Here is a 25,938-nt window from a genome sequence, read left to right as displayed (position 1 = left end):
ATGAGAGGAAAATAACAAATTGTAAAGGGGGAGTGAAGTTCCCCCAGAACTGATATTTCATGTTTCCGTCGCTATCCAACTCCTAAAACTCCGACACTTCCCGGAGAGATGCTTGCCACATTTCTGTCAGAGTTGTGACAGATTCTGATTCACTTTACTGACATGTACAGATTTCTAAAGAGTATCTGTGACACTCTTTCTGAGTTCCAGGGATTGTCTCTTACTTCCTGTTGTGTCTCCCAGACAAGAAGTTAAAGGAAACCTGCCCAATGGGCTACAGACATTAAAGAAAAGGGAATTTTACTATAACGTACTCTTACCAAACATTAAAAAAAAAGTCGGTCTTTAGATATTCTTTAAACTAATTGCATGCTCTTTGGTATCAGTTCTTGGTTTTATGTTTCACTTTTATTTGAAATTTCTAACACTTTATTTTCCTCCTAAACGGTGCCGTTTCCTCGTTGTAGAATAATTATATAATTATATACCCCATTATAGCTCTGTGTGTACATACAGCACACTACCCTGACACTTTGATCCCGGGTGAGCGACCATTAACCCTCTCCTCTCCCCTCCAACACGGTGGAAGCCGAGGAAGAAGGCAGCTGTTGTGCGCTGCGCCTTTAACAGGAGCTTCCTGACGGGGAGAGTCATGCAGTGGGGATTGGTCACATGACCCGAGTCTTGTGACTGGACGCACACAGCACATTACAGGGAGGAAGAAGAGGAAGGACACCTGGCTGTGTGTAGTGGCCGGCAGTGGAGGGATCACCTGTCGGTGTATAGTCCGGACTGAGCGACCTACACATTGCTGTATACAGCTCACTGGAAGAAGGCATGGATGCCAAGCCCTACGTGGAAGAAGCCGTGGCGCCAAAGCCGCTTCTACAGGACCGTCCCCCAGCCTACAGCCCGCCTGTACAAGGGGGGTACGACTATGGGCAGCAAGCCAACTATGGAACTATTCCTGGAGCCCCCCAGACTGCAGCTCAGACCGTCTACCAACCCCCTCCATACCCCTACCCCACGGGCACAGGTGGGTATCTGCATGGCACTGACACTACGACCTGAACATCACAAGTATACACGGTGCTAGACAACCAGGAAGTGTGTGTGTGTGTGTATGTGTGTGTCTGTATAATAATATATGTGGGTGTTTTTATAGAGATAGTTGTGTGTGTTTATATATATACATAATAATTTTATAGTGTATAATATGTGTGTGTGTGTGTGTGTTTATGGAGAGAGGGAGAGATATCAATTAAATTAGACCTGTAGTGTAGCATGTGAACGCACGCAAAATGCAGCGATTTGTGTGCACTTTCAAGATGAGCGGCAAGCACACGGTTAAAAAAATGCTTGAAGCTGCAGAAAGTTCCGAATTGTCTTTGTGGTGTGTAGGGCGGCCCATTGAAATGGCTGTTGTGGGTTTTTTGCATTCTCCAGTGGAACACGTTAATTACTTGGAGATGGTTGTAAGGCGTGAAATTGCGCATTTGTCAGACGCTCTCACTGATGTCTATTGGGGCCATAAACGGCGATCATTCCTCATAGGTGTTCCTGTACTTTTTCTGAGCACGGAGTGACAGCACGTCAATCAGATGTGAACAGACACAGTAGAATAACATGGAGTGTTGACCGTTGATGCACTTTAAAATCGCTCAGGTGTGAATGTGGGCTACGTGTAATGAATTTGATTGGATTGATTCTAGCGTGGAAAAGGTTGGGGCACTTTTTAAAATGGAGTTCAGACTGTCTGCCAACCTCCTCCATACCCCTACCCTACGGGCATGGGTGGTATCTGGATGGCAGCTGACATTAATTCCTGAACATCACAAGTAGACAATTAGTAAAGTGCTAGAGAACCAGGAAGAGAGGTGTGTGTGTGTGTGTGTGTGTGTGTGTGTTACTGTATGTACAGGGGAAAAAAAATCATATTAGCCACATAAGGTATAGTGTGTCCCTTTCTGCTGCCGTGAAGGAACACATGACTCCTTGGCTAGTTCTGTCTTCCAGCTGGCTTCAGGTCTGGACACATTGGGGGGAACGTATCAAAGCTGGAGCAGACCGAATCTGGAGCAGTTGCTCATAGTAACCAATCAGCTTCTCTCAAGTTTATTCAGTTAAGCTTTGAAAATGAAAGATAGGAGCTGATTGGTTGCTACAGTTTTGTTAAATTCCCTTCATTGTCTAATGCACTGGTGGGCAACTCTACAAATCCCAGACTGTCAGTCTTGCAATGCCTCATGAGACTTGTAGTTCCACAACAGCTGGAGGACCGGAGTTGCCCACCCCTGGTCTACTGCGTCTGTCTATGTATTTCATCCATACAATCAGTAACTGTAAAACTTTTAGTTCAGTCTGGAAACTAACAGGAACTTGTAGGTACCGACAGATCAGACTTGAAAAGTTTGTACGTGGGGCTATTAAGATATAGATGTCTCGATCACATTTTAGAGAAGAGCATTCTGCATACATATAGACATCAGTTTGATGGGTGGGGGGCACTGCCAAGTGATGCTTGCATAGAAAACGATGGGTAACTTTAAAGAATAATTCATCGTTTGGAAAACAAAATCATTTCATTTACACGCATCGATGAAAGAAAAAATGTGCTTTGGTAAATTTTTTTGCATTGGAGCCAGTACAGCATTGCTGATTCAATCAGTGGATTGTGGGTGCAATGCTCAGAATCCTGCAGACTATTCCTCCAGCACCAGGTCCATACCAAGGATACAGATCTTCGGTTATGGGACTGCAGGAAGCAATCAGTGGACTACGAGTGTGATGACTTCACTGCATTCGTATTCCATTGAGATCTCATCAGATCTGGGACTGGTAGTCTGTTCATTCAGAGTTCCTTTGAATGGATGATGCGGCTGGAGCCAGGTGCTGCCATGCCATATCCAAGCAGAAGCCTGTGGGCAGAAGAACCCCCATGTTTTTGGAAAGTGGGAGGGTGGGATGTGACAATGTCTTATCCTAAATGAACATGAAACATGGGTCCGAAGGGTCAACAGCACTCCACAAACACTCCCCACTCCATTTCCGTGTGTGAGCCATGAAGGTCTTTCTGGTGGCGGCAAAGAAAAGGTGCGCTTTTACCTGTACTAACATTGGTACAAACAGAAGCTGCACTCCATAGATCTCCTAACTTCAATCCACACATTATTGTGCATATAACAGATACACCATACAAACACTCCCCAGGAGGGTGGACTATTTTTTTTTTTTTCTCCAGTAGGGAAACATTCTGCTCTCTATTCATACCTAAAAATCAGATGTAGGTGGAGTTGGGCTTGCAGGCCTGGAGAGGTGCCTTTTATGAGGTTTTAGAGTCTTTTTAGAGAAGCTCCGGAGCCTTGAAACCAAGGGACATTATTATGCAAATTCCAATGTTGAGCAGTGGTGCTGCTTCTTCTCACCCAGTGAGGGCATCCTGATGTTGCGTTTTTTTAAGTCTAAACGCCGGTATGTGTTCGCTCACCTGCCGATCTACTGAGCCGACCTGTGACAGTGTCATTGTCACAGGTCGGCTAGAACTGTGAGTTGAGTGAAAAGCACTCACCACATAGTTCTCCTTTAAGCTGGGGCCCAATCTACGTGCCCCTCATGACTCCCTACGTGTCGTGATACAAAAAATACTCTTAACCACAACTGTATTTAACAGTGCTTGAAGAAGACCATAGCAAGCCTAAGGGCTTGTTCACACCAAATCCGGACCTGATCTGCATGAGTTTCTGCACGTGCAGTGTGTTTTGCCGTGTTCCAGACCATTTTTTTGTTGTTGCCTAAAATGGGCTTTCAGTGCGTTCCAGGGTGTTTGCATGTGTTTTTTATGCGTTTGCATGCATTTTGGTGCGTTCCAGAGCAGAAAAATAGGGCATGCTGCAGTTTTTCCACATGCACTGGAACTGAATGCGCTGGTGTGAACTACAGCCCAAAATACCATTGGAATACATTAAATGTATTTTTGATGCGTCTAACTGCTCTGCTCTCCATCTGCTCCGCACTTGGTGTGAACAAGCCCTTAGGGCTTATTCACACCTATGCAGACCAGATCTGCATGAGTTTCTGCACACGCAGTGCAGTGTGTTTTGCTGTGTTCAGGGCCGGTTTTGAAAAAAAAAAACACTTTTAGTTTTTAAAATGGGCTTTCAGCGCGTTCCAGTGCATTTGCATGTGGAACGCGCATTTTGATGCGTTCCAGAGCAGGTAAAATATGGCTTGCTGCAGTTTTTTTTACATGCTCTGGAACTGAATGCTGCGGTGTGAACCTGAGCCCAAAAAACCATTGGAATACATTGGATGCAGTTTTGATCCGGTCTGGAACTGCTCTGCTCCTGGAATGCACTTGGTGTGAACAAGGCCTAAGGGCTAGTTCACACCAAGCGCGTTCCAAGAGCAGAGCAGCAAGCTCTATTTTACCTGTTCACACCCTACATATGCGGTGGTGAGCAAACCTTCAATGTGTATTACAGCCCATGGGAACTGTTACCCAGATTGGGGCTGAGAATTCTTGCTTGACATGGCAGTAATGTAGTAGGGTAAGGCACACTGATTGGGGTAGGATGGCTAGAGATTAAAAAAGACTTCAATTTACTGCTGGTTTTATAACCCGCATTTAGGAATATGCACACAGTATGTGAACTAAAGTTTTATAAAAGTTAGGGACGCACCAACTTGTCAGTCATCTATAGCAGTGGTTCCCAACCTGTTTAACCCCAGGATCCGCATTTGTCCTCGGTCATAAAGTCGCGACCTAAGTCGCACTGCAATGGAACACACGGTAGGCTGAGGAGCCTCTCGCCTAGAACATTGGAAGGTATACGATGACCCACTGAACGGGGGGTCGCGACCCACTTTTGGGTCACGTCCCCCCAGTTGAGAAAAAAGGCTCTATAGGCAATGGGAGAGGTGCCAATCTGGTGAGTTCTTTGTCATGTTGATTGAGTATTTTGCTGAGCAAATGTCATCCCAGGGTCATGTGACCACATCCTGTTACAAGCATGAACCTCTGCAATGATCACTCCTAGGCTGCAACTCGGGAATAGGGAGGAGGACAGCCAGATCATGTGATCTGGTCATTAGCTGACTATTTTATGGTATTTTGTCTTTTGAACTAGCTCTATATTCTGTTGTCTTGACTCCAGTTTGTACTTGGGGCTCTCACAAGATCACAAGCAAAGAAGGCCTTAGGCCCCATTCACACGTGCTATGCACGTGGACACGCGTCACACTCGTGGTGCCATTCATTGGTAATGCACCCCAAATGAGGAAAGCAAAATGTGCCCTTTTGTATGTATAAAAATGCGTTTTGCCATGTGTTCTGGCTTGTTCAGGTCTATTAAAACGCAGCAAAATATACTGCAGTGCATGGAAAACACGTCTGTGCTTTTTTTTTTTTTTTTATGAAAAAACGTGTGTAGGGCTTAGAATATGAAAGGTTTTTATGCTGGTAAAATGTCAGCAATGGTTAGTCCCTTTTTCTCAATAGGGAGTTTTCCAATTGTTTTGTTGCTGCTCGTCCATAAATAAAATGTATTGATTGCTCCAGGAAGGAAAATCACTTCCACAAGGGTGTTTTTTAATGAGGTGTTTTTTAATGGTTAGATCCTGTTTTTTTTTTTTCCATAGGTGTGCTGTTGGCTACATTCTTGTGTGCAAGGGCAGTGTTCATTTCTTTGGTCCGTAAAATGGTGTGAACCTGCCCGCAGTTCCAGTGCATTCCAGACACAATGAAATATGCAGTATTATTCTGGTCTGGTCTGGAATGGACTGCGCTGGTGTGAACAGAGGCCAGAAATAGCATAAGGATACATTGGGATGCTTTTTGGGTCCGGAAACAATCTGGTCTGGTCTGGTGATGATGTGGTGTGAATGGGCCCTAAGAAATATTTCTTAAAGGTGTTTGTATTTATTAGTCAGTTGATATACTACACTAGAGATAAGCAAATCTCAATAAGACGATCAAGACTGCCCTCCTCTGCTTCAGGGAAAAGGGGAAGAGGACCTAACCTGATCAGCTGGACTTCGACTGGAGATCAGCAAGTCGCCAGTATAACGAAAAGCCTGCTCATGTATTATAAAAAAATATGGCCGCCCCATTATAGATAAAGGGTTTGTTCATACCACGTTCGTTGAGCTGCGCTTTTCTGCACACGTATAGTGTTAACAGGTCACATAGAATACAGTTGTGTGAACAAGTATGTTGATGTCCAGAAAAATACAGTATAACGGACATGATGTGAACAAGCCCATAGCAAGAAACTATACATGGAAACAATGGGGGCAATTTATCAAAATCTGGAGCAGTTGCCCAAAGCAACCAATCAGCTTCTCTTCAGTTTGTTCAGCTAAGGTTTGAAAATGAAAGAGAGAAGCTGATTGGTTGTCATGCACAGCTACTCCAGATTTTGTCTGCTCCCGTTTTGATAAATTCCCCTCAATGTTTCCTAAAAGATGAATGCCCACTGAAAATACTTTTTCTTATAGTTCATTAGGGTGCCTGTTTCTACCTTGTCCATGCTTCTCCAGTGTGATACCTTTTTTTTAGGGCTAAATAAATCCCAGGCGCTTGAAACAGACAGTTGGCACCTTGCTTTTGATGTTTTATCTAGTTATTGTCAATGGAGCTAGCTTCTAAAAGAAAATCCTGCTGGCTTTTGGATTGGACAGACCGGCTCTTGAATTCCATATTAATGTGTCCACGTCTGTGCTCTCTTATACCCCTTTAAAAAACAAAAGCAATTGGAATTTAGGGGAGTCATTGACGCCACTCTTGCCTCCCCACAAATCAGTGTTTAAATCCTGAGCAGCCAGTTGTCGTCCCCATATCCCCATTGAAATCTGGAAAAAAGAATTGTGGGGGGGGGGAGTAGTTTATGGGGCTAGCTAGCTAGCTAATCAAGAAGTCTGATTTTGGAGGTCCTATGTTTTTTTTAAATAAATGGGAAATATCTTAAAGATGACCCTTTCATACAGTCCCAATTACTTCTCAGTATCCTTCCTGTTAGACTGATGAGTTGCAGTAACATTTGCATATAAAGAAGGCTCCGCCGGCTCGTTGAATGTGGGATTAAAGGAGAACTATGAGATGAGTGCTTTTCAATGGACTGTCACAGGTTGGCTCAGTAGATCGGGAAGTGAGCGAACACATACCGGTGTTCGCTCATCTCTCGATCCTGTCACGGCTTTCTGCGGTATACTGAGCCTAGGGTGACGGGAGGACGCTAGTTTGTGTCCTCCCGTTACCCTAAGGAGAACTATGGGGAAAAGACAACCCCATAGTTCTCCTTTTAAATCGGTAAACGTTTACTAGAGAACATTTGTTAACTTTTTTTTTTTTTTTTTTTCTTTTTTCTTTTTTTAAACCGTGGTTTCCAGATGTTTATCTCTTGTGGCATGTGAGCTTTGTCACCTGTCATATGATCATGACGACAGCTCAAGGTATGCTGACGTGTTTTTCATTTTTTCTTGACATGATCTTAGACCTGCCATAAACCTGGCGTGTGTACCTGTGAAGAATCTGCGATTAGCTTTGTCCCTCCCATTTTATGGGATTGTAAAAATCAAGAATCAAAGATTAATAGCTATGGACATGCTGAAAATGGGCGAGCAGAAAAAAAATTGCCGTCTGGAGACGGCAACCCGCAGATGTGGCAGTGCCGTCCGTCCGTTTTTTTACTACGGGCGGACGGCAAGAGGTTAAACAAGCTAGCTCCACATCCCATGCACTCAGGTTTTTGTGATTTGACACATTTTGGTCACGTTGTTCATGACTTTTGCATAATAGGCCATCCAAAGGTGAGATTGCACATTCTGGTGCCATCCCCAGGTAAGCAACACCCAGCCATCCACATGATGTAAAAGAAAAACTGATACCTCAGAATAGGCCAACTTCTTTCATTGCTCCGTGGTCCAGTTCTGGTGCTCACGTGTCCATAGTACGTAGTTTTGGAGGTTGACACGGGTCAGCTTGGGCACCCTGACCGGTCTGCGGCTACGTAGCTCCATACCCAACAAACTGCACTGCATTGTGTTCAGACACCTTTCTATAGGAAACCAGTGTTTTCAGTAACTTGAGCAACAGTATTTTATTTAATGCGACTACCCGGCCAGCCTTCACTCCACACATGCACCAATGAGCCTTGGCCATCCATGACCCTGCCACCGGTTTTCCTTCCTTGGACTACTTTTCTGGTCCTCACCACTGCAGACCGGGAACATCCTGCAGAAGCTGCAGTTTAGGAGTTGCTTTGACCCAGTCATCTAGCCATCACAATTTGGCCCTTGTCGAAGTCACTCAAAATCCTTATGCTTGCCCAATTTTTTTTTTTCTGCTTCCAACACATCAACTTCAGGGACAAAATGTTCACTTGGTGCCTAATATATCCCAGCCACTTCCAGGTGCCATTGTAACGAGATAATCAATGTTATGTACGTCGCCTCTCAGTGGTCATAATGTTATGGCAAGTGTATATATTGTATTAACTAGTCTTCTCTCCAGGTAGCAGGTGGAGCTCTAGTCTTTTAACAAATGTTGGCATTGCATTCACGCAGAAAGAGCCCAATGTTTAAAGGAGAACTATGAGTGGAGTGAAAATAACTCATAGTTGGAGCCGTCGTGTGATAATGAAACTGTCACACGTCGGCTCAATAGATCGGGAAGTGGGCGAACACATACCGTCGCTCGCTCACTTCTCGATCATGTCCCTGCAGAGAGCCGCGACTGTCACTCACGGCTCCCTGCAGGGATTCCCCCCTCCCCTGTCCGATCCTCCAGCGCTGACTGGCTGAACGGACGGGGGAGGGGGTGGGTACAGCTGGCTCTGCCTCTAGATAGACAGAGCCAGCTGTCAATCACGCAGCTGCGTGGATCTCGACAGTAATGTCGTGATCCGTCCTGGCTGTGGTGGTCTCGGTATACCGCGAGCTGTAGCTCGCGGTATACTGAGCTTTGGGTCACGGGAGGATGCTAGTTTGTCCTCCCGTGACCCTTAGGAGAACTATGGGGAAATACACTGACCCCATAGTTCTCCTTCTTTTTTTTTTTTTTTTAATGAGACGTCAGAGCAGTGAGTCATCCCTGATTATGTATTTGAATCTAAGGTTCTACCCAGACAGTTGGAGCAAGCTGCTCTGCAGTCTCATTAGCTGACCTGTAGTGCTTGGGGGAATCCTTTTTTTTGTTCATGTGTTTAAATGTTTATTTGTCAAACAAAGATTCTAGGAATAATCTAAAACCATTACTTTACTACTAAAAAAAATACTTTAAAAAAAAAAATATAGTTTGACCCCCAAACCATTCCTCCTTTAAAAGAATATTCAGTCAATAATAACAAATAATTGGGGGGCTCTTGTCTGACTTTACACCAAGGCTTGCGTTTCTCTTGCAGTCTAGTACAAACTGCTACTGTTTTAACAGTATTGTGTTTACATTGTTTGCTAGGTTAATATTTAACTGTTTGCTCATTGCTTAATAGGGTCAACTGTTTACAGCAGTTGATTGCTTTTAAATATTAGCATCCGTCTCCAAAGAAAACTTGTATACAAAGTTGTCCTTCTATAGCCGCTCTGCCATTCTCTGTCAGTTACAGTCCTGGGTATGTTCATTTTATGGAAGAATACGAAGCAATGCTTTATTTGCTATTTTCCCCATTGCCATTAATTGGGCTTTAGAGCTAGGCTTACTGTTTTTAGCAGGGGGTTTAGGGGGAGCCCTAAGGGGTGTTTTAATACCCCAATATTTGTGTTTACCAGATACACTTTCTCTTTATGTAGACCTCTTTTAAACACGGGGGTTAAATCTTGAATATTAAAATGTATCTTATTTGTGTATCACTCGGCTGTAAAGCCTCAAATCATCTCTGAATCGGTGCTGACACTGTCAGCTCACTCCCGTGATGGATTACAATCTCCATACAAATTAGTAAACTAAACATGAGATTGTAGTCCATCACAGGAGGGAGCTTGGAGCGGTGGCTACTTTACAACACACACAGGGACCATTGGGAACAAAAGTAGCCCCACCCAGAAGGAAGGACAGTGTCAGCACCAATTCAGAGATTTGAAGATTTACAGCTGAGTGATCCACAAATAAGATACATTTGTGCTAATATTTAGGGTACTTGACTGTATTTTTAAGATTTAACTTCTGAGTTTAGTGTCACTGTAATGTCCTAGCCATTGAGCCCTGTGTTTGAAGTATAGAACACCCAGGTGTGTTTTGTGCAGTCGGAGGGTGAGGTTTCTGGAGGAAGTATTGAGTCAGTGGACAAAAGACCATATTTTCTAGTGTTTGCCCATTTTGCAGCCAAGTACTTCATGGAAGTTTCAGTATAAGACTGACGTCTTACCTCCTACATTGTTGCAGAATCTATGGGTTTCTGGAACCAAAGATCTGTGAAAGAATGGAAAAAAAATGTTCACTATAAGACCTGACACGTTGTGTTTCTGAATCTAAGGCCGTTCACCAAAAATCGAGTTTCTCTTCCCTCTACACCGGATACGGAAAAATACACAAAATAATGTCCTTCCGCTACTCTCTAATGACGGCCTTGGGACTTCCTCATACCTAGAAACCTGCTCTATAACTAATAGGTTTCTGAAAAGACACATAAACAAACAAAATGAATTTTTTCCACCTAAGGCCTCATGCACATGGGCAAATGCAGCTCTATTTCAGATTTTGGCATTCAAATCCATATTTTAGAGCGGTATTCAGGAGAATAAAAATAAAATGCCCCAAACTTATATTCAGAGACGAGCTTACTTGCATAATTTGCAGGCATACTTGTGTATGTGCATTTTGTGTATATTTACTTTTTTTCCATCCCATACCATTCTCAGCCCCCTTAGCTTTCAGTCAACCATGGACATGTCTTTTGATGATCCTAGAATCGGACATGTGCATTCTCTCTATGGATGATACCGCCAATGCTGTTCTATGGTAGAACAGTTGCAAACTTATTGTAAGAACTTTGTGTTATTTTATGTGTTGCTAAACTCCCATGATCCTGGTATCAACCACACATGTTTACCGGCTTCATCTTTTATTTTTGCCATTTCTGTTTGAAGAAATGCTCCATCATCCTGTTTTGTTCTGCCCTAACCCCCATTCACTGCTGAATAAGGACTATGTGCATGCAGACACTGTTATTTTATGTTTGACTAGGAGTTGTTCTTTACATTTTAGTAGTTGGTGTAGGGTAAGGTATAATAATTATTGCTGTGGGTAGCAGTAGTGTATGGTGTCCTTGTAATGACTACAGTGGCAATGGCTACTCCTGCTCCCTGATGGGACAGCAATCTTAGTTAGTCCAAGGGTAGGAGCAGGAGGTTTACCTATACCTTTTTAGTAGGGTTGCACAGATACCAAGTACAGTACTCGGTACAAGTACTTTTGAGCTCCAAGACTACACTAGAGAAAAATTCAAAAATTAGGAGGCAGCTGTCATTTGTAAGGTGCACACAGAGCTCCTGGGATTTGTACATCTCTGTTTTAATGTACGATTTTGTTTTTATAAATAAAGGGATGCACAGATACTAGTTTTGCGAGTACTGGTACTTGCCGAGTACTTACAAGTACGAGTACTGATACATTTTTGTTTATTGTCATGTGACAGTTTTTCTAAAACAATACTGACTAATGATTTCAGGACAGTGGTGGAGTGCCAGAGCCAGGTCCCAGCTGCAACCTCTGCAACCCTGGTAGTTCTCATGAAAATGCCAAGTATCTGCACTGGTACTCGAAAAGTATCTGTGCAACCCTACTTTTTAGAGTAGATGGACCATTCACTGACCCCACCTATCGTGGGACCAGCTGGCCTCCATTGTCGGTTTCAGTGCTAACGGACTGCTAAGTAGACAGAACTTTTTTTCTACAAGGGCTTTGGGTCAAACTAAAATTGTTTCAATTTATCTCGAGGATTGCAGGACTAAAAAAAAATGCCATTGTTTTGGATTGGGTTTTTCTTTTTGTTCTTACAATTGTATTTTGTTCCTTCTCAGGATACATTGCACCAGCACAAACTACGTACCCCAGCACTTACACTATCATCCAACAGCCAGCGGCAACAACCTCTGTGGTGGTGGTTGGAGGGTGTCCGGCATGCAGGTGATTCTATTGGAAAAAAATGTTTAACGGTATATAATGTGATGGGTGCTAAATGGTACTGAACCACATGCAGCAATGAGCAGTGATGTGTTGACTCATGTCAGCCAATCACAGGTTGAATATGTTTTTTTTTTTGGCTAACAAGGAATAGAACAAAGTACAATAGCCATAGAATTTGCAATTCTATTTTTAGTCAATTAAGCACTAATTTTTCTCTTCTTGGTGCACATAATCGTCCTCTCTGCTTTTATAGAATGAATCCTGTCAGTATCTGAACGTGGGTACAATACATAAATGTGCTGAATGCTAATAGACCTGAACACAATCTGAAATATTAGTGGCTGTGCCTTGTGTTAGTGTGTGGACTGCTCCAATACTGGAAAAGTGGGCCCATACCCATACGAGTCATTACACGCAACCTGGCTTCCTAAATGGGACTTCCGTTACTCGGTAATTGGTATCGGCGAGTACCGACATTTTTTTTATCTGTACTCGGTACCAAAATACCGGTATCGGTGCATCCCTATTAGTGATCGATGTGTACGTCCATCAAAATCAGGGGTGTCCATTTAGGTAGATCATGATCTACCAGTAGCTCTCAAAGCTGATGCTGGTAGGTCACGAAGGGTGTGATGGCGGCCCCTTTATTCATTTTGGTATATTTATTTAGCTGTGCACACATGATTACCTTTTAGCCTGAGCCTGCTGAGCCAAGCTCCCTGACACCTTTCTGGTGTATAGTGGTGGTTGAAGTGCTATGTATTACATCAAAGAATATTCGTTTACACAGCCTGTTGCCCTGCACTGTTTGCAAGGTCAGCCAGGAGAGAGAGCGGGGAGAGACGGCCAGGAGGAGGATGAGCAAGCCAGGAAAGACAGAGCGCGAGGGAGGTTTTTTTTTCGTTGGTAGATCTCATGTAGCTCGTCATTTGAAAAGTAGATCTTAACACAAAAAATTGTGTGCATTCCTGCTCTAAATCTAGTACATCTTACACTACCTTCTTCAGAGTGACGGTGCTGCTGTCCAAGGATCCTCCATAGATACAGTGGAGGAGCGAGTGTAGATTCCCTAAGATAGGAAGTCTGTTACTGGCCGGAACACCAGGTGGAAATGAAGTGTAAAAAAAAAAAAAATGCAGCCAACATATCTAAGTAAGCTGAACTATATAACATTTGGAGTTTACATTTGCTTAAAAACATAATTCCTCTTAAAAAAAACCAAAAAACATTTTTACATTTAATTTGTTTCTCACATCAAGCATTTTCTGAGCTTCTTGTCATGTGAAGAATGTATCTGTGCAGCAGTCACGTCTTCTAACAGATGATGCTGTAAAATGTATCTGTGGTCACATGACATGATGTAATATAGGAGAGGAGGAAGAGGTCATGTTCCTTTTTTTTTTTCCCCCCCATCATGTGACTAGTCTATCATGTCAGGCTGCTGAGGCTAAACAGTAACCAACTATTGTCTCTCAGAAAGCAAAACTAGGGTCATGTGATCACTTGGAAATTACTTCCTTAATGTTAATTTTTACAGTGTTCCCGGCACTGACCATGTTTAGGCCCTCTTAATTATGTTTTTCTAGTATTTATAGGACTTTCCACAAGTGCAATTTTTTTTTTATACATTTTACCCTTTCCTGCCAGAGCCATTTGTTGCAATATTTATTTATTTTTTGCACACATGTTGAAATGCACATTTTAGGCCTAAACATTAATTAACCCTCAAGAATTATATATTTTCTGATAGCGGAGACCCTGCAGAAGAAAATAGTGGCAATTGCAATGTCCACGATATTTGTGCAACTGTTTTATCAAACCCACATTTTTAGTAAAAAATGCATTGAAATTAATTTTAGTGCCCACATTTTAAAAACCATATCATACCCAATGTTTTTGGTAAAATGTAAAAGATGTAAGTAAATACAAAACCTGTACTACCTCCAGAAAAAAAACACGTGACTACCCGGAAACAGTTGTATAAATACCTTTAACGAGAACTATGGGGTCAGGGCTTTTCCCCATAGTTCTCCTAAGGGTAACGGGAGGACACAAACTAGCGTTCTCCCGTCACCCCAAGCTCAGTATAGCTCGCGGTATACTGAGACGCCGCAGCTGGGACAGATCCGGACATTGCTGTCAAGATCCACCCAGCTGCGGGATTGACAGCTGGCTCTGCCTATCCAGAGGCAGAGCCAGCTGTGCCCGCCACCTCCCCCGTCCGTTCTGCCAGTCAGCGCTGGAGAATCGGACAGGGGAGGGGGAATCCCTGCAGGGAGCAGTGAGTGACTGTCACGCTCTCTGGAGGGATAGATCGAGAAGTGAGCGAGCGACGGTATGTGTTCGGTTACTTCCCGATCTACTGAGCCGACCTGTGACCGTTTCATTGTCGCATGTCGGCTCAGATTATGAGGCTGAGTGAAAATCACTCGCCTCATAATTCTCCTTTTTAAAGTATATAAAGACAATTTCCCTAAATACAGCGCTAAAAACATCAGAACCTTAAATTGTTGTTATAATAATAACCCCTGAAAATGGCTCACCACCCAGGTGCATGTGAACAATAAGTAGTGTGAAATAAAAGCTGTGAACAAAATCCACATTCACAGCACATCTAGATCGAAAAACATGTGAAAACTTTTTTTGTATAAAGGCTGTGACACACTGCAAGCGAAGCAGAGCATGCCGAAATGAAACATTTCAGCTTCAGCCAATCGGCTCGCGCATATAAACCCGCGCGTCAGGCTGCGGCTTCTGGCTGGTTTTTACACACAAGCTGATTACCTGAAGGTGCGGTCAATCATCTGGCTGCACTCAGCTCACACACTGCACGCAAAGCTGCGTGCCAGACAGCTTTGCTTCGCTCTGCACGGCTTTGCGTGCAGTGTGTCACGGGCTTAATAGAAGGTAGTCCCATATAAAAATGTCCCTATATCGTGAATCGTTCCACTTCAAAATGTAAATGATCTTGTGAACTTCCACCAAAATAAACTCCTCCGTGAGATGAAACTCCTGACCCTTATGGACCGCCACTCACCAAATGATATGTGACTTCTTAGTTAATTGGGGTCTTGTGCGAGTCAGAACCCCGGTTGTGTGCACACCGTTCCTGATGACGACGCTGTTGACGAAACGGGTTGGATGGGTCTGAACACTGTCGTGCATAGACTAGTGGAGTTTGTATTTATTTTGATTTTGCATTTATTTTTGTATTCTGAAAATATAAATGATGACGTTTTATCACATACATGGATGCCAAACATATCGAGCCTTAAAACTGTGAATGCAATGAGACGGCAACAAACTTTGTCACCCAAATTTGTCTATAGGCAATGCGGTAAAACCCTTTTAGCATCAAAGTGACATTAAAGGCAAATTTCCCCCCTCCCCCAATGCTGGTGTGTGGACTTACCTTTAAATGATGCCTCTTGATCTGATCACCTTCTTCTTTCCAGTAGCTTTCAGGAGTCCCTCCAGCGCTGGTGCCAGTCTCCGATCCAGCGCTGATTCCTCTCTCTTCCTGTCCCACGCAGTCTGTGGAGGTGCAGGCTGCCTCCATTGACCTACCCTGTGTCTCTCCTTCTCCTGGCCGAAGATCTGAACTGCACATGCGCCCGCCCCATGATCCTTTGCGGCCGCCCGAGAATCTTCAGATCTTCGGACGGGAGTGCGCGGCGGAGACGGAGGTAAGTTTTTTTTTTTTTTAACCCTTTTTGTGAACTTTTTTTTTTTTTTTTTAATGTTTCTGCATGTATCTACTGCTTGCTAGCATAGTATATATGCAAAAATACGCAAGGGTTTAACAATCCTTTTAACTATGAATAATGGTCCCAATGTGCACAGTGATATGCCAGTGGCAGAGAAAGGGATAGAGCAAATTGTCCTTTGTTGTGTGTGCGTTTTTATTTATTTTTGTAGTGTTAAAAATGCTATTGCCAGGCTGCTGCCAAACTTCCCAGCCCCATCTAACTAATCGCTCCAAGAGCAAAAAAAACAACCAAACAACCAAACAATCTACGTCAATGGCCATTTTACTCGCCTAAATCCACAGTTGCATGATCCCCTGATCTAAGTCCTCTCTCTTTTTCTGTGTACAGGAGGTAAAGTGCTTCCTCAGTTGCCCACATCACTGCCTGCATGGTGGGACACTTCATATTGTATGTCCATTGGTGGGGATGACATCAGCAAACGGGGACCTGGCGGCACTAGCACATTACTGCCCCCCCCCGCCCCTGAAAAATGGCACCGGCAAGGGACATGGATGGTAGAATTAAGGGAGTATATGAGTCAAAGGGTAAAAAAACAATGGTGGGGGGTATTTCTTTTTACCCAGAGATGGGCATTAAACATTTGCGATTACCCTTTTGTTCTTCAATCATTTAGGGGAATTACTGTGGGAGGTGGATAAGCTTGAGGAGAGGACTGCATATGTGCGGTTTTTAAAATATCCTCAGGCCCAGCACTGTAGTGTGTCCAGGCCCAATTTAGGACAATGCAGTTGCACTTGTCCGCACTTGTCCAAGCAATCTGCCAGTGCTTCAGGTATCTGCTCAATGCTGGTAAAGGCTTTCAGTGTGAACAGGCTGCCGTTGTGCTTCTGAGAACGTTGGCTTGGTGCTCTGGAATTTACTCAGTATGCACAATGAACTTCTGATTTCCTTTGGCAAGAACACTTGCCCAAAACTCTGCTGAAGTATTTTACACTCGTGGAAGAGGAAGTAAATGTGCAGCTGATATTTCAGGAACCGTGTACGTGACCATTTAATATGCACTATGCTTCAGTTATGACGCAGATTAACATGCAGCTTCAGTTGTGACAGTCTGTGATTGCAAGGCAGTCAGAAAATAATGCTGATATGCTGGGTGCAGTATTTCCCAGCAATCAACCAAATTCATTTTCTGCTACATGAGGGATGACCGAAGATTCCTAATTGGTCTATGTAAATGGCTGCATCTGCCTCTCTCTGAGTTTTTACACATACTGTGTATTTATAGTTCCAAAATGAGAAATGGAAAAATATATTGTAAAAAGAAACCTGTTTATGAGAGAAGGCTGCAATTTCCGACCTCCTTTCTGAAAATGTTTAAATATTTTGCCTGGCTGTCTTTGGTTCCAGTACTCCGACTGGTACAATTGTGGAGCAAGTGGTCAGAACACCTTAATAGAGAGAAACTATCATTTTTGGCAGTGGAGGTCAATTGGTTCTATTTATAAGCAATTCACCGAGCCATTTCCCCTGTAAATCTAATTTTTTGCCTCTATTTGCACAGAATTAATGTTTTACAAGCATTCTACTGTATACTGTTTTTTTGTATTTTAAGGTTGAATGTAATGTAATACCACATTATGGCCACTAGATGGTGGCTCTTCAGCTCCATCTAGTTGCCATATTTCAGTACTACTTTACATTACATTTGACCGGAAAAATATAAGAATGTTGTTTTTGCCTCTGTTCGCACATAACAAACTTTCACAGATTTGCAAGGTGAATGACTTTGCGGTTTTTGTTTTTAAATCAAACACAAATATTTTGCAGCGCACTTACCAACTAGCATGCAAAAAACCCCAACTATTTACACTGTCTAACAGAGAGATGTCCAAACTGCGGCCCTCCAGCTGTGGTAGAACTACGAATCCCATGAGGCTTTGCAAGATTCTCACAGCCACAGATATGACTCCCGGAGAAAGATGCATCATGGGATGTGTAGTTTCACCACAGCTGCAGGGCTGGAGTTTGGCCATCCCTGGTCTAACAATATGCGTTAAAAACAGAGGTTTTAGTAGCGCAATGTTTGCGAAATATGTGGAAGTCGCACTGCCTCGTCCAAGCCCCTCTGTGTAGTGTGGTCCTAACTCTAATCTATGAGAGCCTACATTTTGGAGCATATATAGCAATTGATAATATGAGTGCAGGTATTATGGAGGTAGCCCATCCCTTCTTAAAGGCACCTGAAGCTCAGCACATCACACTGGGGTCTTCAGCTATCATTGTGATGTTTTTTCAGGCTAGCTGGTAAGTGTGCTGGGAAATGTTTTTGTGTTTGCACTGTGGAAAGCCCTTGCATGTGCACCTTACTTTGAAAGCCAGTTCTAAATTGATTTGTGTGTGCACCAGATTTTATTTTGTTTTATAAATTGACCCCTAAATACTTCTCAGACGCAAGGTTCCTTTTTAGCAAGATAAAAAAAATAAAAATAATCTTGGATGCCCCTACCGGAGAGTATTGTCGGCCTGTGAGTTTAATTCTTCAAAACTGCAGTTAGCTGATCTAGTTTGGTGATCAGACTACAGCCATGCTAGTAGTTGGACATTTAGAAGCAGCGGTGCAGTATGAGCTCATCACTTTGTTCTTTCCTTCTTTAAGCATGTTCAGAAAGAGAGACTGACGGCACTGCACGAGGCAGAAGTCTCCAAGAACACCAACGTTTTATTGTGAAATGTCCAAACATTTGGGGACAAAGTGCATGCATCTACAATTAGAAAGTGGTTACATCAATTCAAACTACATGAGAGGTGCGTTAAGAAGAAGCCTTCACTGCCCAAAAAGAACAGTAGATCAAGAATATAGCTTTCCATTTAACATATAGGCAAAGAGCAGACCTTCTGGAACAACTTGCTGTGGACTGATGAATCAGAGTTGTTTGGCCTCAATAACTGTTGACATGTATGGTAAAAACTGAAGAAAGCATTTCAGAAGAAAAACCTCATTACAACGTGGAAACATGGTGGTGGAAGTGTTCTAATTGCTTTGCTGCTTCAACTTTCTTTTTTTTTTTTGCATATATCTACTACTAGCAAGCAGTAGATAAATGCAAAAACATTTAAAAAATAAAAAAATTTACCAAACAGGTTATTACTTGCCTGTCTGCGCTGCTCGCTCGCTCGCTCCTGTCCGAAGATCTGAAGATTCTCGAGCGGCCATGAAGGCGGGCACATGCACAGTAGAGATCTTCGGCCGGGAGAAGAGGAGAGAGTGTAAGTCAGTGCATGCAGCCTAGCAACGTGCACAGGCACAGACACCGTGGGACACGGCAATCAACGCTGAATCAGAGACTGGCACCAGCGCTGGAGGGACTCCTGAAAACGACTGGAAAGCAGATAATCGGATCAAGGGGCGTCATTTAAGGCAAGTCCTTAAAGGAGAACTATGACGCGAGTGATTTTCACTCATCCTCATAGTTGGAGCCGACGTGTGACAATTAAACATTTACAGGTCGGCTCTATAGATCGGGAAGTGAACGAACACATAACGTTACGTGTATCGCTCACTTCCTGATCATCTCCCTGCAGAGAGCAGTGACTGTCTGTCACCGCTCCCCACAAGGATCCCCCTCCCTGATCATCCAGCACTGAGCGGAGGAACGGACAGGGGAGGGGGTGGGCACAGCTAGTTCTGCCGCTAGATAGGCAGAGCCCGCTGTCAATCAGGCACCTGGGTGGATTTCGACAGTATTGTAGGGATCTGTCTGGGCTGTGGCGCTCTCGGTATATAGCGGGCAACATTGAGCATCTCTCAGTCATCTAGTCGACTGTTAATTCTGCATTATACCAAAGTGTGCTTGATGAGAAGGTAAGGCCATCTGTCTGGAAGTTGAACTGAAAATGGATCTTTAAGTATGATAATAATTCGAAGCACACTAGCAAATTCTCCAAGGAATCACCCATAAACATGGAGGGATATGGGTGGGCCTAGTCAGAGCCAACTTATCGAAATATTGTGGGGGGGATTTGAATTGGGCCGCTCATGCATGCAGACCCAAAAACATCTTGCAGCTGAAGCATTGTAGGAGTGGTCAGAAATGTCACCATGGAGTTGACGTGAAGTCTCACGTGTAAATCAAAACGCCTGCAAAAAGTCATTTCTGCTAAAAGGGGCAATACCAGCATCTGAGGTCAAAGGTGAACTTCAGTGAAGTCTATAATATGCTGCACTTGGTGTATAAAGTAAAGGAATAAATAAATTAACTGTGTCACCTGTAAAACAACTGTGTCTCACATATCAATAAATGACTGTGGATAAATACATGTGTTCTCTTCCATTGTTGATTATTAGATGAATTGATAAAGTGATTCCTTCTGAACGTGAATTATTTACCGAAAAGCCTGTGTGATCTCTTACACCTTACTTAATGTGCAAATCTTCTCTAGTGTTAATATCAGATGTGACTGAGTGTTGTTTCCTCCAATAGTTTGGAGGTAAACTAGGGTTGCACAGATACCAAGTACAGTACTCGGTACAAGTACGAGTACATGTACCGATACCTTTGAGCTCCAAGACTAGACTAGACTAGAGAAAAATTCAAAAATTAGGAGGCAGCTGTCATTTGTAAGGAGACACGGAGCTCTTGGGATTTGTACATCTCTGTTTTCATGTACGATTTTGTTTTTATAAATATATATAAAGGGATGCACAGATACCAGTTTTGCGAGTACGAGTACTGGTACTTACAAATACGAGTACTGATACATTTTTGTTTATTGTCAAGTGACAGTTTTTCTAAAACAATACAGACTAATGATTTCAGGACAGTGGTGGAGTGCCAGAGCCCGGTCCCAGCTGCAACCACTGCAACCATGGTAGTTCTCATGGAAATGCCAAGTATCTGCACTGGTACTCGAAAAGTATCTGTGCATCCCTAAGGTAAACATACCCCTAGTGTTTGGGACAATTGTAGTGTAACCTTGTGATAATGAAGATTTTTTTTATGTAGCTTATAAGCTTGTGAATATAAACAGTATGAAAAACAAACAAATATGGAGAAACCAAATGAGAGGGAGCTTTCCTGTTGCACCACTCAGCTGTTCAATGCCTTGATCTAACCGTCAGAAATCTCCCAGGGGAGTTAGTGTCAAAATATGATCCTACATCTGGGGTATCATTCCAATCTGATCAATGAGCAAAGATCGGCAAGTCCATTTAATGTCCTGACACCGCAAATAAGTCATCAGGTCGATTTTACTGTCGGAGAAGGTCAATTGACCAATCATCTATGTCACCCCGACTTGCGAGCAGTAGCGTGTGAGGAATAATGGTACTCATCTCTCCTAATTTTATCCTGGGATCTGCGCTGAAGAAGTCGCTTATGAGAGGGTCCCTTCACCGATCTTTTCTGGTTGTCTTCTCTCATCTGTTTCCTTACTCTGGATCCGAAAGACCAGGTGGAGCAAACAACATCCTTCCTTCCCCTCCGGTTAACCCCCTCATGTACCGCACAGGCGCAATATCTGTCCACCGGGGTTTATCCAGATGGCAGGGGAGAAAAATTAAACGAAGAAGAAGAGGAAAAAATTCAAGTGCAGCGATTTAAAACATTTATTATACACAAAGTTATTTCTGCACTTACAAGATTTGAAGAATGAAAGCGTTTAAATGGTAAGAACTTTGCCGTATAAGCACGATGATGTGTGAGAGACGGAGCCAATACTATCCTTTTGTCCTTGACGCGTTTCGTCGTACTCGACTTTTTCAAAAGGCTCACCCTAAATACACACATGTATTTATCCACGGTCATTTATTGATATATGATACACAGTTGTTTTACAGGTGACACAGTTAATTGATTTATTCCTTCACTTTATACACCAAGCGCAGCATATTATAGACTTCACTGTGGTTTTGGTTGCACATTGCTGCAGCTGGTAATTGTTGACCCATTGTGTTTTCTCTCCCCGTGCAACCCCTTGTTTTCTTTTCTTTTTTTCTCAAAGGTGAACTTCATTTTCCCATAGTGCACCATCGCATCATTTGATATTTTTGTTAAATGATTGAAAAGCATTTCCCTGTGTCTTATTGAAGTCTATCACCTCTTATCTGTAGGCATTTGTTTGACTGAAGATAATTGTGCAGATAAACATTATCTTTCATATTTGTTGCAGTTTTTCTCATGACTGCGTATTTGTTCTGAACATTGTATCGTTTTTCTGTATGTTTACCTCATATAATGTGGTTTCTGTGGTCTGAGATGAGGGGTGGTATTCACACATTGCTTTTTAGGAAACCAAGAGTGGAAAGTTAGGGTGTGACTGCATGTTACCGTGTTTTTGTATCGCAGGAAGATTTCAGGTTTGTGTTTTGCTTTGCCACCCTCTGCAATGTTCTCTGTTTGTGAATGTTCATTTTCCCCAAGAACCTTAGTGCCCATATAAAAGCCGGGTGGAAAAATGTCATTGAGAAAGAGGAGCAGTTTCACCTGTTAATGTTGTAAATCAAGCTGTCTGACCAACCTTGTAAAGCTGGCCGACTTTCATTGTGCGATGGTTGTAAGATCATTAAAATTTCGTACGACCTGCCATCTTGGACAGGCAGATCATACTTGCGATCATCGCAAGCCCTCCCCGCTGAGGAGAGGGCTTGCCGATGATTGCAATGCTGAGCGGGCAGTGTGCGCTTGCGGCTTTCGTCTTCCGGGCACGCTACCAACCTGTCTAAAATCATACGCAAGTCGTGCGACTGTACAGTAGATGCGGCCGCACGCTGCCCATGTAGCTGCCGATTTTCGTACAATCGCGGGATCACCCGTGATTATAGTACAATAATCGGCAGGTGTGTGGGCACCTTTAGACGGGACAGAAAATCGGCAGCTTTTCATTACTGTGCATATTTGGTTCAATGGGACAACTGTAGACAGTGTTGTGTACATGTGCTGACAGTTGTCAGACATTCTGTGTATATAGCTACTCTTCAAAAGAGTCTGCAAATCTTCAGAATGTCTTTATTAAAGAGGGATTGGCAGTTTTTGTTGCTTGGGAGAGGCTCCACATTCCTCTCGGTACAGGATGCCTATAGGCTTAATACATCTAGTACTGAATGATCAGATTTTGGTCTGCCAAACATGTAAATGGTCAGATGAGATGGTCTTCTTTTACTGGGTTCTATAGGGATCCTTCTATGTTTCTACCCCGAGGTCCAGACATAAGGGAAACGCAGTAGGGTAAAAGTCCTGGATAATTATATGTAAAGGATGATTTCTTTGCCTAGCCACATTTGTACAATTGGTCTTTTCACTGAGCTTTCAGCATCATCCTGTGGAGGTGTACCGTACGTATGCTGTAAATGTTTGCAGGTTGGCATGTTATTGAAGACATCTGCCATCTCTGGCCACCCTTGGGGCTTGTGTACATGGGCAGATACAGCATGGCTTCAAATGCATTCCATGTCCCGCTTTGTACTCCTTTCCAAGCACATTTTTAAAATGGTGTCTGGGATCCAAAGCTGAACTCCGACCAAATATAAAAGACACGAATGCAGCTCTGCATTAATTTATACACTATTAAACCTGAATTTGACTCTGCCCACCCGCAGCGACTTTCTAACCAGGGCAGGGTCTTCATTTGGTGCAGGAGGGCGCTTAACTTGGGCTCATAAAATACTTTTTTGTGAAAGAATTGTCACAACGTTTAATACCGCTGCGTGCCACTGGAGGGCGACTCGCACATAGCTTGCTAAACACACCAATACAAATTTTACATGCATTCAAGTGATTACCATATACTTCTGTGATTCCTCAAGCTATCCTACAAGCTAGAAGCTTTGTGTTACCACTTTTCAGACGCACGACTCGCAGTAGTCTGCCACCAATTGCAGTTTGTCCGCTGACTGGTTTGCTAGGAAACCATATACACACACCCGGATCCCTGTCTAGCAGATTGGTTAACTTGTGCACACTGACACTAATCTGCATGCAATCTGTAATCACACGACGCAGTTTCATACAGATTAACAGTAAATTCACAACCGAGCGTACAGACACCAGTAACAATGGCCAATCTTTCTAGGAGTATGAATTCGTAGTTTAGTACACAGAAGGCCATTATTAATTTTATAGTTTTAATATCCCTAGGTGGGCAGTGCATGAGAAATATTTACAAAAGTGAAAAAAAATAAAGCAAGTGACATAATATAAAATAGGAGAAGAAAGTTACCATTGGGCAGTATTGTTTGTTCTCCTGGCGGGAGAACGGCGGAAATTTGTAAAAACTGCGTCCTTGGATACTCTCCCAGATGAATACAACGTTCATAATTCCAGCTACCCAATTTATTGGGATGTAGGACAGGCTCTAGCGCTTTGGTCAATCACCTCAGAAGGTGTCGGATTACCTGCTGGGTGGGAAGTTCTGCCTTCTGAAGTGGCCATAGATTTAAGCCCCCTTCATGATCGCTTCTTTCAGCTATTCTATTGTTAAGCCCTTAACTGGGCCTGATATGGAGATCCATGACTCCACCCCTGTTAGAACTATATGTCTACCTTGCTGACACCAATAATGAATTTACCAACACACCCTGACAGCCCCAATATGAGGATTGGAGAAGCTGTTTTGTTGGCTTAGGCAGAATGAGTCCAAGTATGTAACTTTGGGAGTATTGGGTATGTAGATGAAGTATAGTATGTGTAATATGTGTAATATGACCTCCTCTGTATCGCATTTGTTTCATTTACATTTGACCATAAATGTTTCCTTCCTTCATTTCGCAGCCTAGATTGTAATTTCTAGAACCTATTAACATGGTTTTTTTTTTTTTTTTTTTCAGGGTTGGTGTTTTGGAAGACTCCTTTACCTGCCTGGGTATCTTCTGCGCCATCTTTTTTTTCCCAATTGGGATCCTGTTCTGTCTTGCCTTGAGGCAGCGAAGATGCCCCAACTGCGGTGCCACGTTTGGTTAAGAAGACAAACCAAGGCAGCATTCTTTATCCTGCACTTCTTAAACTCCTTTCAATGCACAATCCTTCTCTATAATTAAATAGCATCTTGTTTCTGGGTGTATGATCAGTCTGAATAGAGGGGGGGGCGACTCTGTGCCATAGAGACACATGGAAGTTTACTGCTTCCAGACACCAGTGCCTTCAGAGACTGTACCAATATCCCGTCCCAACCCTTGGCAGATGTCATTTGAAGATTAGGTTCCCTTCGCCCGTGTTCACCTAGTTCTGTGTACATTTGTGTCATACCTTTTCTTTTTCTCTGTAAGATGTCTTTGAAAAACTGTAATTTTATAGTAAAACGATACAGCACTGTGAAAGAAAAGTTTATGTCCTCATTAAGATGAACAAATGGTCTATTATGCAGCTGCATTCTCTTTCTTATTATGGTCTAAAGTGCTCCCATTATTACTCCCTTTGGCAAAGCCATTTTGACAACCTCTGTAGCCTTCTAAGAAAGCAGCTTATAGATTCATTAAGAGCCAGTAACATTACTGCTGAACCAAATGCCTTTGTAGAATTTAGATGCTCATTGTGAATTATTAAATTGGTGTCTTGCGTGTGGTATGTGCACCACTGGTGGCACTTGAATGACCGGAGTGGATGTGTGAAGGACCGGTTGGCTCATTTGAGGCTGGGTCCAGCAGCGTGGGGCTTTTGCTGTAGTAAGGGTTTGGGGGTTTCCACTTTATTGACTTTAATGGCAATTTTGAATAGGGCAGTTTCCTAATTGGAAATGGGGGGGAGCAAAGTAGGGCAGCCATTTTAATAAGAAAGTTGAAGAAAGCCACTGGAAACCTATAACAGACCACATGTGTCTACTGTTATGGAAAATAATGGTAAGAAAGGCAATAAAAGATATAGGTGGCACAGAGACAATGCAGGAATCTGGAAATATTTGTTATCTGGCTTTGATTTTGATCCTTTGTGGAACAAATATGCTTACCACAAAAGTTTGCAGTCCTGATCAGCATGCAATAGCTCAAAGTATTAAAGTAGGCAGGTTAGTGTGGAGCCAGGCATCCAGCTTTTCTTAAAGGAGAACTATGGGGTTAGGGCTTTTCCCCATAGTTCTCCTAAGGGTAACGGGAGGACACAAACTAGCGTCCTCCCGTCACCT

At 43.0% G+C, this 25,938-nt stretch overlaps 1 protein-coding gene across 1 annotated transcript; it reads left to right on the top strand.

Moving 5' to 3' along the window:
- Positions 1-837: 837 nt before the first annotated feature.
- BRI3 (brain protein I3) lies at positions 838-25,138 on the top strand. The gene is made up of 3 exons (XM_018565111.1): positions 838-1,036; positions 12,013-12,118; positions 24,650-25,138. Exons 1-3 carry the CDS (start codon positions 838-840, stop codon positions 24,780-24,782), a joined length of 438 nt encoding a protein of 145 aa, XP_018420613.1. The 3' UTR covers positions 24,783-25,138.
- The last annotated feature ends 800 nt before the right edge of the window (positions 25,139-25,938 follow it).

Source organism: Nanorana parkeri, unplaced genomic scaffold (genome assembly GCF_000935625.1).
Source record: "Nanorana parkeri isolate BGI_ZX_2015 unplaced genomic scaffold, ASM93562v1 scaffold3, whole genome shotgun sequence".
In the NCBI taxonomy this organism is placed as follows: Eukaryota; Metazoa; Chordata; class Amphibia; order Anura; family Dicroglossidae; genus Nanorana; species Nanorana parkeri.
Note: the sequence above shows the minus strand (reverse complement) of the source record. Positions and strands in the feature narration are given on the sequence as shown.